The 17037-nt window shown below is 48.9% G+C and overlaps 1 protein-coding gene across 2 annotated transcripts in view; it reads left to right on the top strand.

Moving 5' to 3' along the window:
* Positions 1-17037, top strand: part of Gas7 (growth arrest specific 7) — a 227887-nt gene that overhangs the window by 125554 nt on the left and 85296 nt on the right. Inside the window, exons 1-2 of one of the 2 annotated variants that reach the window (XM_055594278.1) lie at positions 9841-9964; positions 16347-16467. In XM_055594278.1, the coding sequence (XP_055450253.1) occupies positions 16356-16467 (112 nt within the window). In that variant the 5' untranslated portion in view covers positions 9841-9964; positions 16347-16355. Of the gene's footprint in view, positions 1-9840; positions 9965-16346; positions 16468-17037 lie in introns of those variants that run through there. The other variant, XM_055594277.1, reaches the window with a different exon arrangement.

Here is a 17037-nt window from a genome sequence, read left to right as displayed (position 1 = left end):
CATGCATGCATGAACACAGGTATCTGGGTGTCCTGGTATGCCTGTAGAAGTCAGCTCAGGTATGAGTCCTTGCCTTTCACCTTCTCTGAGATGGCATCTCTTGTTTGTCATTCATCCCTCAGGCTACCAGGCTCTTGTTTGTCATTTGTACCTCAGGCTACCTGGCCCGCCTGAGCTTTCAGGAGCTTCCAGCTTTCCTATGTGTCTTCTATCTTGCCCAGAATCTCTGTGGTTATCGACATATTGACATACTCTTCAGTGTATATCTGGTTTTCTTGAGTTCTGGGGACCCAAACTCAGGTTCTCATGCTAGTGCAGCAAGCCTTCTTTCCACTGAGCTGACTCCCCAACTTCCAGAAACTTCTAAACTCCCTGGGCATCAGGGTCCCCACCTAACCTATTGGGGTAGTGGATACAGTATTGCTCTTGGACCCAGTGTAGACCAAAGGCCAAGGCCAGAGATGAGGTTCACACAATGGTCCTTTCTGGAAATCCTCTATTCTTTTCATACTGGCTTTTATCAGGCCTTGGGTTCACACAGCTGGAGCTGGGGCCCAGGCCAGAGCCCTGACTTAAGTTTGGGAAGAAGTTGGCTAAAACTTCTCTCAGCACCCAGGGAGCCCTGCCTAAAATACAGAAGACAAAGGTGCCCTTGTTCACAGGCCTTGGGGTGGGAGTCATCTCATCAGTGACACAGGGCTGGCCATTGTATGCTGTGACCTCAGCCAATTTTTTTTTTCTTTTAGCTGAGAGAGGGGGAAGAGGGAGTCTTCTAGAAATTGTATCTGGAAAGGCCTGCATGAGTTGTTGATTTCCCAACAGGCACTGGAGCAGATTTGGGAGGAACTGTGCAATGTAGTGGGTTCTTTGTGAAAGAACAGTGATGACAGTGATGAGAAAAGCCACAGAAACATCCCCGAGGGAGCTCAGAGCGCTGGCCCTGGGGCAGCTGCTTGCTTCAGCCTCACTTTCCCCAAACGGTGCCATGCAGAACAAGTTGCCCAGAGTCCGGTCCTGAGTGTGGGACTTCAGACCAGCCCTGGGGTCTCTTTCATAGCACCCCTCCTTGAGGAACAGCTACCCACCAATGGTAAGAACACTCCTGCAGAAGGGGTTGGCCTGCCCTTTCTGTGTGCCATGAAAATGCCTTCAGTGGTGCAGAGAGGAGACCCTGAAAACCCTGTGAGACTTGCGTACCACTTGGTGAGTCCGGAAGGTCTATGGGCCGTGTGCCAGGAGGCACTGGCTGCTCATGTGCCCAAGACAGGAAAAGAAAGAGGGGGAGTGAGCCAAGCGTAAATGATTGGGTCGGGGGTGGGGCAGGCACTGAGGAGTTGTGAGATGGGAGAAAGTGTGTTTATAGAGGAAGGACTCACCTGGGACAGGTATGCGGAGGCACGTGACAGAGAAGAGAGCTGATGTGGGTTTATTTATACTTTTTACACCATTCTTTTCATAACTTTTTCTAATTATAAAGCATGGCTTCTTCCTGTCCATCTGGCATCTCCCCCCCCCATGCCCCAGATTTACCGGGAAAGTTCTAAGGTGCAAGATCTAGGCAAGTCCCGTAAATTTCTGCATTACAGGAAGGTGAGGGGGCTGGGGGCTTAGGGCGTCTCAGCTCCCCAGGTGGTAGTTAGGCACCACTGATACCTAACTTGGTTTCCAGCTTGGCTGATGCCTCCTTTCAGTTTGGGGGTGGGAGCTTTTCTGAGGGATGGGGATAGAAAGCCTTGTTCTGCTGACCTCTGAGCATGGATATTAAAGGTCAACTTTCCTATGATCCGCCCCCTAGCCCAGATGCTGTGAGACCCCTGCTACGGAGGGTCCCACAGCTGTGAGGTCCATTGCATATTGCAAACCTACTCTTTCTCTACATGAAATAGGCCTCCAGGTAACTGGGCCACTGAGCACCCCTGATTTTAATCTTCTTTCCCAGAATCCTGAACTTGGACCAAGAGAGGGCGGTAGCACTTGCTACCCAAGAGTGTCCACGAAGTGAGACCCTTGACTTCCCAAAAATATGTATAAGGGAGCTTTGTGATGAGGAGCAGGTGTCTGAATGGTCCAGGCCAGCTTTGACCCACATATCCAGTGCTGGAACAAGACTGAGAATCTGCATTTCTAGCTACCTCCCAGGGGACACTTGTGCTTCCAGTACAGAGGGCCACCCTTGGAGAGTTACTGCTGGAAGGCTAGACCATGTTATAACCAAGTGAGGGATGGCCGGGATCAGACAGTGGGATGCTAGGGAGATGCTGCTGGTCTGGTTGAGAGCTGAGAAGGAGGGGTGGATTAGCAGAGAAGATGGACACCAATGGCGACGCTGAGAGCCAGGAAGAGCTCAAGGCAAGCTTGTGGCAGTGTGGGATAGGTGGGGTGCGGGAACACTGTTGAAATGTGTCTGGGGTGTAATGTGAAGGGTGAACTGGATGTGCTCATTTCTTAGATGGCAGGCAGGGTGGTTCTACTGGAGCCCGCCTAGGGCGTGGACACATGAACACTGACTCCTGGGTGTCACATCGGTGGGAGCAGAGAGAAGCCCAAGACAGCAGGGGAGAAACCAGATTTCAGGGCAGGCAGAGCTGGGTCTTTGACAGCAGCTTTCACAGGGAAGGGGCAGACACAGGCCTATTAGGACAGAACTCAGTGTGGTGACAATTGCACTCATAAGAGGCTGGGCATGGGCAGCGTTTAAGAAGAGGTGCAAGCTTGTGAGTCACGTGTCTATACATGAATATGACTTTTTCTTCCCCCTTCTACACAAATGGCACATCCTTAAAACAGATATACCAGCATCTAGAATCACTGAGCATTAGATGATATCTGTTCAAAATAAGCCCTCGCAGACCATCTGGTCCAACTTCCACATTTGGGAGATGAAGAAATCAAGGCCTCCCAACAGAGATGAAGCGGGTTGCTTAAGATCTCAAAGCAAGGCTGCTGCAGCTTCAGACATGGTCCCTGGCGCACTGTTCACATTCTGTGTGCCTCTCGCAGTGCTGTAATGGGGGTGATGGTGTGTCCAGAAGTTCTACGGTAAGGTCTTGGCAGTTACCGTCTGTCTGGTTCTTATGCGTCTCTAGCAGGGGATCCAAAAGCACAACCAAGCAGAGTTGGGGGATCACACCACTACTGACCCTGGAAACTGCCCGTTAGCTTTCATCTCCCTGCGAGCTAGTGTTTTAGAACCAATTAGGAGAGTCAGCATCTTTGAACAGAATGGCTGTGAGCTCGAGCAGTTGGCACTGCAGAGTAACTAGAATGCGTCTCCATGGTGAGACTGGCTACTTCCGCTTTCTTTCAGTGCCTGTGGGCTGCTGTGGCCCACAAGAAGTGACCACAAAGTCAGGCCAGCTGGATGGCAGCCACAGCTGGCAAGCATTGGCACCTGCCTTTATTCCCTAATGAGGCACAGTTGGCCTGTCGTTAAAACGGCACTGGCTCGAAGAAGCCTCCTTGTGAACCCAGAGCATCTGCAGGGACAGGGCAGTCCCTTGCCCTTGAAGTTGCTCTCCAGCAGGCAGCTGCTTTGCATGTAATGTTGAGCCTGTGACCGATGGAGACAGCAGACTTCAACCGTCTTCCTTCTTAGCAACTTCTTGGGCTATGATTATTACTAATGTGTTTTAAATGATTTTTGCTATTATTGATTTTTATATTTTTATTATGTGTACGTGGGGGGGGTGGACGGTAGTTATACACACATACGTGCAAAGTGCCTCAGTGTTGGATGTTGGAGCTAGAGTCACAGATGGTTGTGAGCTGCCTGGTGTGAGTGCTGGGAACTGAATTTGGGGGCTCTACAAGAGCAGTATGTGCTGTTAGCCACGAGGACATCTCTCTAGCCTCCTATTTAATACATTTAAGGTTCCATTTTACTCATCTTATGCGCCTGTGTGCCTGCCTGTGGTGTGTACGAGTGCACAGCACGTGTGCCATGGCATGGGTACAAGACAGAACGCCTGTGACCTCAGCACTTCGGAGGCAGAGGCAGGCAACTCTCTGTGAGTTCGAGGCCAGCCTGGTCTACAAAGCAAGTCCAGGACAGCCAGGGCTACACAGAGAAACCCTGTCTTGAAAAACAAAAATAAATAAATAAAAATAATATAATATAATAAAATAATATAATGTAATAAAAATAAATATATAATATATATAATATAAAATATATAAATATATAAATATAATAAAAATAAATAAATAAAATAAGACAACTTGAAAAAGTCTGTTCTGCTTCTCCACTAGGGGAGTCCCAGGGATGGAACTCAGGTGGTCAAGCTTGATCGGTGTCCTCTGTTGCCTGCTGAGCCATCTCTGTAATTGACACATAATTGTCCATATTTATGGGGCACAATGTTAACGATCATATCGGAGTGATTGGCCTATCCATCAAGTCAGCTGAATATCATTTCTTTGTGTGGGCAATGTTAAAAAGCCCCTCTGTCAGCTGTTTTGAAATATTCAATTAATTCCTGTCAGCCATGGCTGTCCTGCCGTGCTCATTAAAAAGCACCCTTCTTCCCAGTTGCACCCCTGAGTCCTCTTAGCATTGCCTGCCACCCCTCTCTTTCCTACGCTCTTCCCAGGCTCTACAACCCCCCTATTTTCTACTTTGAAATCAAATTTTTTAGCTTTTGCACATACCTCTGACCTTCTTACATCCATCTTCAACAGAAGAGAGTGCTTAGTAAATGAGATTATGAGATTTTCTTGAGAGGCATAACAACCTGAGAAAAGTCCAGAAACAGTAGCAGAAAGGCATTTTGGAGCATTGTAAATTTAGTGGTAAAGGAGGGCTGGCAGGACCGGGTGGGTTCTGTATGGTACCTCGGTGTTCTTCCCCTAACACTGTGTTGGCGAGGCTCTCTAGTCTCAGGTTGTTACCTCCTTTGGTAGAGGGAAATTTGACCAGAAATCACAGAGGTGGCTTTAACCCTGCCAGGCAAACAGTCCCTATCGGGCTGGTGACAGAAAAATCTAGCATGCACTTTAAGGTCATTGACCTCAAGAAGAAAAGCACTAAAGCTCTAGACCAGCTCTTTGTTTCAACAGAACAGCACATTTTCAACACCGGTTGGTCATTAGCAGTGACAGCGGAGATTATAACCGACACGACAGTCTCTGAGCCAGACCCGGGGCAGCGGACACAGTCTGCTGTGTCTGGGATGTCGGCCTTGTGTTTCATGTACAGTGTTTGGGACATCGCTTTACTGTATTGGCATCTCAAGGACTGTTTTGTTGGGAGTTTCTTAACGTGTCCTTGTGACATCGCTTTACTGTATTGGCATCTCAAGGACTGTTTTGTTGGGAGTTTCTTAACGTGTTCTGGGCAGTGAGGGGAACTGAACCCAGGGCCTTGAAGTGCTGGGCCATACCCTCACTCTACATAAAGAAGTTTCCTCCCACCACTGCCAGGTCAGAGCTGGCTGAGGAAGCAGACAGACATCAGATATAGCTATCAAAAGATCTGAAACCTTTTCCTCTTGAGAGAACTAACAAATTTGAAGGTAACCATGATAGAAATAACATTTGTGAACACCCATGTTCCTGGGCAGAATGGTCTCTGCTGCTTTTGTTTATGTGGTTGCTGCTTTTTACAAGCTGAGCTGACCCTTTAAATGCCTTTGAAGGTCCTTGGTGGTGGCTCTGGGCTCTATTATGAAAGATTTCTTCTGGGTCCTAAAACCCTCATCTTTAGGACTATGGCCATGTCATACAAGGCCACAGGAAGCACACACATTGAACTTTTGGAACATTGACACTTTATGCCTGGGCCACTGCGATTTCTGCTAATGCTTCGGTCCTCTGCAAGGGGACAACTGGAGGAGGACACTGAGAATGGCGGAGCCTATTTTGATGCTGCTGGGTGTAAGATAGAGGAAAGTGTCGCCATCGCACAGGCTAGGAACCAGGGAGTCTGATGACAGCTGTGCAGAACTTTGAGTCTGTCTGATAGTGTGTGTGGGCACGTTGGAGGAAGGAACCGTTAAGAGGTGGAAGGTTGGTAGGTCCTGGGGACATGGTCCTTGGGAGGGATTAACACTTGTCTCCTTTAGTCCTCACCGAAGACCATTTCAATGAAGCTGAGATGCCCCACCAGCTCCATGCCTTCCGTATACTACCTTTTACTTCTCTGTTTCTCTGCCATGTGGGCAATAGCCTCTGGCCTCCAAAACAGTGGGTCAAATAAACCTTCCTTTCTCCTTTAAATTCCTCACCTCAAGGTATTTTGTTACATCAATAGAAAATGGTGCATAAAACCACACAGGCTCCCTCGGCTGAAACGCAGAAGCTGGACCAGGCTTCTGGCAGCAGACTGCCTTGCCTGTTTAAATTGTTTTTGAAGCATCAGACAGAGACATGAGCGAATAGGACCAGGCAGACAAGCTTCCTCTGGGTCCCCCCAGCAAAGACATCAATAGTGGAGAGAGAGTTCTAGCCTACCACTAGAGCAAGTTCTCTGTTTTCAGGAGCATGTGTTGGATGCTTCCTCCCCTCGTGTCCTGTGCCTTCAGCTGCCTGCTCCAACCTCTGGAAGAGGCAGAAGCAACTCTTGCTTCAATGGTGGAGTTGGGCTGTATGGTCATTGCTGAGGTTCTGCTAGAGCTTTCCTGTGTGGTGGCACTGGGCAGCTGCGAGTAGCAGAAAGGACTAGCTGTCTCAGACAAGAGAAGCAGTCTGTCATTCTGGGTTTGTATTGCTTATAATTGGCCTTGAACCACTTGCAGGTTCAATAGTTCTAATGACTGATGGTCCTGGTAGCTTCTTGTTAAAAGCTGGAGATGAACCTCATTCATATGACTGTTTCCCACACAGGGACCGGCCAGAGGTGCCTACAAGATAGGGGCTCACTCAGACACAGCCCAGGATAGGGCCTCACAGTCTTCTCTGAGCTGCGCCTGTGGCAACACAAACAGGAAGCAACAGGAGTGGCAAAGGACGTGTTTGGAGAGCCCTGACTTCCTGCTGAATTTTCCCTTCGCCCAGCTTGCCCAACCCCAGTGGACTCCTGGACGTAGAAACTAACTATAGAAACTAACTGTCCACACTATGGTTGGGAAGCTTCTGTCTTTAGGAAAGAGACCATCAGACACCAAAACCAAGGGATGAAGGACAGAGCCGACTGAACAGTGTCTGGTGGCTTTGCAGGAGAAAACAAGCATACAGAGGGGGTGTTTGTTTGAGACAGGAGGGCACTGTTTAGCTTAGCCACTGGCTTGGCTAGCCTTGCAGTTGTAATCCTCCTGCCTCAACCACCCAAGGGCTAGGGTTACAGGTGTGTACCACCATGCTTCGGAAGGAGAAGTCTTTCTAGGAAACTGGTTTAGTTGTGTTGTTGTAACCAGGTTCTGTATAACGAAAACAGGGCTCATTAATAAAGAAAATGCCTAATAGAATGGCCTCTAGGCCAGTTTCATGGGGCCATTTTCTCAACTGGAAAGTCTTTCCCAGATTACTCTAACTTGTGCCAAGTCGCTCTAAAGCTAACCAACACACTGCCCATGAGCTTTCGGGCAATTCTTCTGTCTCTGCTCCCAACCCCAACTTGCTGTAGAAATGCTGGTATTACAGGTGCACGACGCCACATCCGACTTTTTATGTGGGGTCCCTGGGGTCGACCTTAGGTTGTCGAGCTTTCGTGGCTACCACATTTAGTGGCTGAGCCATCTCATTGGCCCTCTTCACATCATTCTCATGCGTAAGTGCATATGCATGCAAGTGTGTTCGCCTGCACACGCACATGCGAAGGCCATTGGCTGATATCCGGTGTCCCTATTCCATTGCTGCTCCATCTTGTCTTCAGGGTCTGTCTCGTTCACTGATTGGCCAGGCTGGCTGGCTAGCCAGCTCCCGGGGTCTGCTGAAATTACAGATCTGCAGCAGCTGTGCTTGCCTTTTACTTGCACTCTAGGGATCTGAACTCACGTCCTCATGCTTGCACAGCGAGCACCTCACCCACTCAGCCACGGCCCAGCCCTGTTGACACATTTCATCAGTTGCGTTCAACCTAAGTCCTTTAACGATGACGCCTTCCTCTTTCTTCACATCGGTTTCTCCTGCTCATTCAGACATTGTGTAACTGGACCACATTTACAATTGTTTTCAGGGGCATGTGCTCAGGAAATACCTGTGGCAATTCTTACAGAGGTTTCTGTGTGAGGTAGCCTCTGTAGGTGTAGATGTCCTGGAGACTCAGAGTCCTCCTTCTGCCTCTGCCTCTGAAGTCCTGGAGTTACAGGCAGCACCTACCCTTTTGACCGGTGTAGAGGTTCATTAACATATGCAAGGGGATACATGTGGGTTATGGTGTAAAGTTAGACAAGGGGATCAAATCTCTGGGGACCTGAGTATCTGTGGGGTTTCCAGGAATAGTCTCTTATGGGTAGTGAGGGACAATTTCTGCTTTGCTATAGAGGAAATAGAGTGATGTTCAGAGAGTCCTAGTTTGTGGAAGACTATAGTTCTGTCACTTTTCCTCCAAAAAGAAGGCTTGGCTGCATGTAAAATTCTAGCCCATCATATTCGAGAGGGCTCTTTTGTTTTTCTTTGAAAAAGAGGTTCCACCATACAGTTCAGGCTGGCTGTGAACGCAGGCATCTTCTGCCTCCCTGTCCCAGAGGGCTGGGATTATGGGTTTGTACTATAACACCCAGCTAAAATTCTGTTCTGCTCTTGTGTGGTTGCTGTTTTGATTGTTTGAGTCAGGCTCTTGCTATGTAGCTGAGGGCAGCCTTGACTGTGCATCTCTGCCTCAGCCTTGATGAAATGGACACCTCAGGTCTGTCTGGAGCTCAGTTTCTGGCATTCATTCATTCATTCTCTCATTCTTGCATTCATTCAGGCATTCACCCATTCAACGTCCTGAGCGCTGCTGAAACCGAACTGTGAACAATAGGCGTGTGCCACTACTTCCTGAACCTCATCTGTAGTTTGTTTCTCGTTTATGTGGGGATGTGAGCCCCTTTCTTCTGGCCACGTTTCTGAATTGCTCGCTTTCAGAAGAACATGAAGCTACCACCAGAGCTTAGCCTAACATCCATGAAAACACCACTCTCAGAATGCACTGTGCCTCTGTTAGGCTGTACCCTACTTCCTCCACAGCTCTCTCTGGTGACTTGCAATTTTTGGATAGATAGGGCCAGAGGAACAGTAGCTTCACCATAGAGACAAAGATGCCCAGCATTCTTGTAGGCCAGAACTTGAAACTGGTGACTGTTGTAGGGGCGGGGCCATCATGGGTAGCTAGCTCTCTGTGGGAGTCCTCCCCACCAGGACCAGGTGTCCAGCAGAAAGAATAGCCCAGCTAGTCTATTTTTGTTTAAGAGGTCTCAGTATGTAGCCCAGGCTGGCCTTGAACTCATGAAAGTCCTTCTGCCTCAGTCTTCCAGGTACTGAGATTACATCCAGATGTGACCACCCCTGGACCAGCCCGGGTTCAGTCTGCCTAGGGTTCCTTTGCCCATGACCCCTGCTGAGTACAGAAATGACAGCAGAGGCCACTCCTGACATTGTGTCTAGCTAGCAATAAGCTAATTGCTAGGACCCGAAACCTGCAAGCCTGTCCCAGCCATGTCCTGGCTACTCTGGATGTCCAGCTGGCTACATGGTTGGGGAAGGAAGAATGTGCTGGCATGTCCTTTGTGGAGGAGCCTTCAAGCAGTGCCAATCACAGCACTGGGCTCATTAGCAGTCATTGTCATGGCAACGGGTCTGCCAGAAAGTGGCTCGTTAGGCTGACAACTTCAGAGGTGTTATATATAGATCTGGGTGTGGGGGGGAGAGGGGGTGCCGAGCCCTGTGGGTATGCCTTTCTTTAGAGCTCTTATTGCTGCTGGGTTTGGGGTGTGAGAAGGCAAGGAGCGGAGGACCTTAAAACTCTCTGATCCGCTCGCTGCTAAGTCAGGCGTCTGGCGGCCACCTGAGAACACCTGCAGGTAGCGTCCGCTCACCGCTTTACCAGGTAAGAGGCAGGTGCTTCTAGAAGCATCCCGCAGGAGACGGCGTCCCAGGATGAACTTGAGCGTGAAGCATGGAGGAGGCTCTGGGGAGCTTAGCTGTGGGGTCGGAACTTACCGGAGGCTGTAGGTGATTCCTCAAGTCTCTCTTAAAAATAGTCTGTTGGAGGGCTCAGGGTTAGGTAATAGGCTCCTTCTCTTTCACTCAGCACAGCCTTTTTGTGAATTGTATTTACTGAAATTTTAGGTTCCCTCCTGGTTTCTGTTTCAGAGGTGGTGGTTTCTCTCAGCTGCTCCCACTAATGCTGTCTCGGTGTGGCTCTGAAGTACAGTGAGCTGAGAGCTGAGGATGCGAACTGCCTTGATCTAGTGGTGAGCCTGGCCTGGGAATGTTCCCACACCAGAGCTTTCGCATGTGCTGAGCTGATTTTTGTTTTGGGTAGTGTGTGTTTTGCTTGGTTTCATTTTGCTTTGATTGTTTGCTTGAGGATTGATTTGTAGATGTTTCCTTTGGGATTTTGTTTACTTGAGACAGGGTCCCACTATGTAGCCTAGCCTGGCTTCAAACTCACTAGGTAGCCCAGGCTGACATTGAGCTAGCCATTCTCCTGTCTCAGCCTCCTGAATGCTGGGATTACAGGTGTGTACCACCATGTCTGGATGGAGTTGTTCTTTTTTTTAACTTCGGGTGACGTCCCTTACTTGCTTGCTTGCTTGCTGCTTTCCAAGAGCAGTCAGTACCGCCGTTAGGAGGAAAGGGTTTTTTCGATTGTGTTTAAAATAAGGAGATGGGGAAGTCAGCCGACAGTCAGGGAATGAATGCGATGCCTGGGTGAGGGTGGTGATATTTTTGTGCAGCTCCTGGGAAGGCATATGCTCCTTTGGAGACTGTGAGACAAGCAGGAGGTTCAGGCCTGAACTGTCATCCCCTCGTGGGAGTCATATCTCAGGTGGACAAGTACTGACATGGAGCTGAGTGCTTGTTGCTGGCAGGAGACGGGCTGAAAGGAACTTGGCATCGGGTAACTGGACGGAATTTTCTAGAAGCAAGCTAATTTTAGTTGGTTGGTTTGATTGACTGGCTGAGTGATGTTTTTGTGTGTTCTTGGACTGGGTCCAGGGCACACTAAGTCTGTCCTCTGCCAATGCAATATTTGAAGAGTTTGGTTTAACCATTTCATTTTCTGTACAATATTATGTACATCATTAAACCTCTGACTGTGAAAGTCCTTACTTAAAGATAGGAATAAGAGTATCATTAATAAAGACATCTTATAAAGATGTGTAAAGCGTCTGACTCAGGGCCTGTGTACTAAAGACATTCAGGAATAGGAATCCTTACAGAGACGTAGAAATCAGACCTGCGCTCACAGCTTTCTGGACAACCCTACTAGACTAGGACTCATTTGGGTTTTTCTCCTGCTTGTTTGTTTGTTTGCTTATTTGTTTGTTTGTTTTGCTATGGTAGAGATTGGATCCAGGTCCAGGCACATGCTAAACTCACATCCTACCACCGAGCTACATTCTCAGCCTTTGGTGTTTGAAGGCAGAGTCTCATGTGATTCTCAAACTGGCCTTGAACAGGTGATCCTCCTGCCTAAGCTTCCAGAGTGCCCTGATTGCAGAGGTGTGAGCATCTAACTTAGACTAGGATTATGAAGTGGTTTACAAACTTCTTCATATTACATATAAAGTAAGGTAAGGTACAAGTGTTTATAGCAGTATTTGTTATTTATAATGGCTCCAACGTGAGAACAATGCTAGTGCCCACCAAAACATCAACACATAAACAAATGTGTTATGTCTATTTAGACAGTATAATATTACATAGAATAATTTAAAACATAATTTGCTGCCTACTGTGACATCACAGATGACCTTTACAGCTGTTTGGAAGAGGGACAAAAGGCTGATACCTTCCCTCTTATCCTCAAGTATGACTTTTGTGTACAGCTAAGCATGTAGAGTGGGAAGGACTGAAGCCCAGCCTTGCACTCCGGGCTGGGGATGGCTCCTTCCAGAGGCAGAGCCACTGTTTATAGTACAGCAGAGCCATCCTCTGTGCGGCACTCAGGATGCCTCACCTAGCCGGAACCTTCACCAGCTGCCCTCTGATCGTGTCTGTTCTAGGTTTCGTGGCCCTACTGTAGCACTCTTCCTTCATCTTCCCATGGGAAAGAGGCAGGAGAGCTAAGGAGAGGAGCCACAGGGGCCAGGGGGAGGAAGATGTCCTGGTTAGGGTATTTTTGCTGTGATGAAACACCAAGGCCAAAATTAACTTGGGATGGAGGTGGGGTATTTCAGTGTACAAATCTCAGGTCACACTCCATCACGAAGGGAAGTCAGGGCAGGAACCTGGAAGTAGAACTGAACTAGAGACCACAGAGGAGCGCTGCTTACTGGCTTGCTCCTCACAGTGTGCTCAGCTTGCTTGCTTATAGAACCCAGGATCACCAGTCCAAGAGAGGCACAACGCATAGTGAGATGAACCCTCCCAAGTCAATTACAAATAAAAAAAAATGCGTTTTCTCAATTGAGCTTCCCCCTTCCAAATAACACTCTCGTGTCAAGTTGACATAAAACCAGACAGCAGAGAATGAAAGGATTTAATTAGGGAGAGAACTAATTAGAGAAGAAATTCAAGGGGGTCTTTAATTACTAGGTGTTCATCCATACTCTACCCTTTTGGTGGCAATGGGCAGCTCTCCCGGAAGGCCTCCTGTTCCTGCCCCTCCGAGGCCGTAAGGGTGAGATGCACTGATGCTTTGGGGCTCTTAAATGAGGACTGGTAGGTGACGAAGTTAAAATGTTGCCTTTGCATATTTTTGGAAGTTTTAGTTTTAGTTTATGCCTATGAGTGTTTGCTTGCATGTATGTCTGTGCATCACATGTATGCAGAGTGTGTGGAGCCCAGAAGAGCACATCGGAGCCCTTGGAGCTGGGGATATGGGTGTGTGTTGTTTGTTTGTTTGTTTGTTTGTTTGTTTGGTGAGCCATCGTGTGGGTGTGGGAACTAAATGTGGGTACTCCACAATCGTAGAAGTGTCGCCAGCCCTGCTGTATGTTCTTCAGTCTCTATTGTGACGTATGTATATGTAAAGCATTGAAAATGCATAGCATTTACACACTCGTTATATCATGTAACTGTGACATCTCTCTAGTTTAGAACATTTTCACAAACACTCACACAGAGAGAGACAGGCACACACACACACACATATACACACACAGAAGTCCTGTATCCATCTCCCCCCCCCCCCCAGCCCTCTGCAGCCTTTAGTGTATTCTGAATCATTGCCTGCTCTGGACATGTCACATAATGGAATGAGACCACATGTGACGTTTGTGATCCAACCTCCTTCACTCAGCACAACATTTTTAAGGCCCAGCCATGGTGTAGTGAGGACCGACCAGGACCCTATTCCTTCTCATTTCTGAGTAATGATTGGCTATCCCATGTTTTATCCATACCCTCAAGGATGATCCTTTGTGATGTCACCACTGTTGGGCCTTTGTGAATAGTTCTGCCCTGAATGCTCATGCATGGCATTCATGGCAGATGTTTGGGATGATTGTTTTCATTCTTGAGGGCAGAAGTCTCCTCAGCTGTCTCTAGCATCTTTTGACTCCTTATTTGTGGGGTTTAGCTAGCAAGAAGGACTTCTTCCTGAGAAGGAAAAAGCCAAGAGGGCTGCAGCTAGCTCTGGAGATGGAGGCAAGGCAGTCAGGTGGCCAGCAGGGAGGGTACCCATGATGGGTGGCTCTTTCACAGGTGTGGAGACCACAGGCAGCACATCACATTGGCCAGGTCAGAAAGCCAGTGGGTGCTCTCCCACCCTGTTTTTGGCCTCCCTGGCTCAGTACTATGCCTCTGTGCATCCCAAAAAGATCCTTGCACTCTCTAGATAGGCAAGACCTCAAGCCAATGTGTCTTGATGGTCACCCATGTCCTTGTGTAAACTGAGGCTTCTTATGAGCTCACCGAGTTATACAAATACATTATTTTAAAGAGAAAAGTGCTGAGGTTTTGGGGAGAGCCAGGTTCCTTACAGTTCCTTTAAAGCTGGGGCTCTAGGGCACCAGAAGGCTCAGTCCGCTCACTCTCTAGCCCACAGGACACCCCAGACAAACCTTCTCAACATTAGTCAGCTCCAGAAGGTGCTGGCCTCCCTTTAGAGTGCTCCTTGGGTGGTCTCAGCCACAGGAACCTCAGAGAATAACTATCAAGAGTGATGTTTAGGGCATAGTGAAGGGGCAGTTGGAGGAAAGTCAGTATGTCTGCCTGGACTTCCAATCTCAGAGTGTAGACCCTGGGACAGCACATCTCTCTCCCTCTTCCAGGGAGGTCCCCCCTCTTTTGGGCCCTGGGTGTGGATCTCCCCAGCATTTTCCCCACCTGGGCCAATGTTAGCATCTTTTGCTCCATAGATGTGGAAATTGACTGAGTCACTTGCCTGAGGTGAAGCAGTAGCTGTGTGCTGAGGTAGGGTTGGCACCAGAGGGGCCTTGAGCCTGAGGCTGTTCACACCACCTCTCTCTGCCCCTGGAGCCTCTCTACGCCGTGCCTTCCTGTGAGCTATGAGCCTTGCCTAGCCACCTCAGTAGCCTCCTAGGCAACACCATGCACCACTCTGCGGTGCTTTTTCATGTCAGGGTCAAGGGAAGATGATCAGACGTCTCATCCCTCTGGTTCTAGAAGACAGGATCCTCATCAAAGCATTTCTCTCCAGCAGCCCCCTGACTCCACCACTCACCACCACTTTATTCTCAAAGTCCTGGGTATGCAAGATTCTCTTTCCTACTCTCTCTTCCCTCCTCCATGCCTCCCTTGCTTTCTTCTCTCTTTTCTCACTCATTAGCTCTTGGTTTTGTTTTGTTTTGTTTTGTTTGAGGTAGGAGCTTGCTATGTAGTCTAGGCTGGCCTCAGACGCATGATCTTCCCACCCCACCTTCCTGAGTGTTGGAATTACAGGCTTGCCCATCACACCTAGCTTCTCTTCGCTCATCATTCCATCATTTGTCTTGCCTGTATCCTGGCCATCTTCCGGGCCAGGAGATGCTAGAGTGGCATGCCGATCTCACTTGCTCTCGGGTTTGTTTGTGCTTGGCATATGGTCCGTGCAGTCCAGGAGGACACCGCACCAATTTCTGCCTGGATGCTGTGTAATCTCACCATTATCTGTCTAGAGTGTGGTCTTTCACACATGCTCAAGACATGCTGTGGTTCAGCAGGTGCCTGTGCAGGAGACACAACAGTCATGAGACCTCAGGACATGCACCACATGGAGGGCCAGGGGAGACCATGTTTACTCCCCAGCAGCACCTGGGACTTGCTCTTTCCTTTTATGGCACAAAGACTATGGCAGGAAGCTGAGACAAAGCCCTCTGAGCAGGCAACAGAGGAGCAGCAGAACATATACTTCGTTGCTTCAGTTTCAACCATGATCCTGCTTTCCTAAATGTTGGCCATTGGGAACCAAAGGAGTCAGTCCTGTGGGCACAGTGGGTGACACCAAGGGCACTCAGGACTTGGTGACCGTTCATGTTTCTGAACAGGACTTGCTGAGAAATTCTCAGCCTTCTGTAGCTAGAATTCTTATTTTTGCGAATTTACCTTCTCCAAAAGGCACAGCAATTGTGTGGGCTAATTTGGATCCTCTGTCTTTATTTTTAAATGTTCTTTAGCTGAGAACCTTTATTTTTGTGTTTATTGGAGAGATTTACATGGAAAAGATAAGTAGAAAAAGGAGAATAAAAATTTCTCATAATCCTACCACGGAGGAATCACAGATGCCGTTACAGCATGTGCCTGCCTTACGCCTAATGCTCTGACTTGTGCAGTCTTCTAGTTTTTTTAGAAGACTTGTGCACGGTCACAAGAATCAAGCCTGTGGTGTCTACTCTGTCTTAAGAGCCCTGGTTCCCTTTGCCGGAGTGACAGGGCACTTGGAGAGAGAAACCTGACCCAGCTCTCGCAGACTGTCCGCATTATTACAGAATGTTTTACACCTCGTTCTGCCCAGACTTGCATTAATTATTTCCGATAGGCTTGCACAGCAGGCCTTGGGCTCCGTGCTGCTGTTCTCAGTGGTCCTGTGGGGTGTGCACAGCACAGTCCTCAGCGGGGCGTGTGGAGTGACAGGGCCCCTCGCGAGCACAGCGCTCCATGACTGATTGTTGCAGGGTATGAGAGGGAAGAAGGGCAGCTCTCTGTCTGCCCTGGGAGAGCCATGCCTTCTCTGAGGGGCACCTCATGCTCCATGCCACCTGCCCTAGAAGAGGCCTGTAGGCCATGCTACCCCACTTGAGCGGTTCCAAAGTGATTTCGTCATTCAAAACAGTCGTGAAATGGCAAATGTGTCTGACCCCTTCCTTCTTCTCCTACAGAAGCCTGGGATGGTCCCCCCTCCGCCGGGAGAGGAGAGCCAGACCGTCATCCTTCCACCCGGCTGGCACAGCTACTTGTCTCCTCAGGGCCGCCGTTACTATGTCAACACGACTACCAATGGTGAGTCCTGCTCTGGAGCAGCCTTCCCTAACCCCCAGACATCTGCCTCTTCCTAGGGGAGCTTTTCTCCCTCCCTTTCCACCTTCTCTCGTTTGGGGGCTTTTTATTGCTAAACCTAACCTGAGGAAAGGTAACCTGGCATCTTAACCCTCGGCTCTAGAATTGTTTAACAGTTGCTGAGAACTACAGTAGAGTCCTGCTCATCCCTGGGGCTGGGGGGTGGGGCCTGAGTCTGTGCTCTGGAAGCAGCTCCTGAGGACAGCTGTCCTCTAAGATTCCCAGAAACCCCCACACCTCACACCCAACCTACGTTTGAACTCAACCTCAGGATTTAGGGCTGTACTGTTCAGAAACAGCCTCGGAGGCTTTCTCCACTGAAGGATCTCACATGCTGCTGTTTTGTGGATTGTCCACTTGGGCATGGTGGGGTTATGTATGAATCATTTGTCCTCTCCCTTAGCACAGGGTGCCTGCTGCCCCACCCCCACCCCACCCCCATCTTCCCCATTCCCTTTCCTGTCTCTCTTCTCTACAACTTCTTTTGAAACAGGGTCTCATTTGGTAGGCTAG

The sequence above is a fragment of the Psammomys obesus genome, unplaced genomic scaffold, assembly GCF_907164565.1.
Source record: "Psammomys obesus unplaced genomic scaffold, mPsaObe1.curated_primary_1811, whole genome shotgun sequence".
Classification (NCBI taxonomy): Eukaryota; Metazoa; Chordata; class Mammalia; order Rodentia; family Muridae; genus Psammomys; species Psammomys obesus.
The sequence above is the reverse complement of the archived record's forward strand: the minus strand, read 5'-3'. Positions and strand labels throughout refer to the sequence as shown.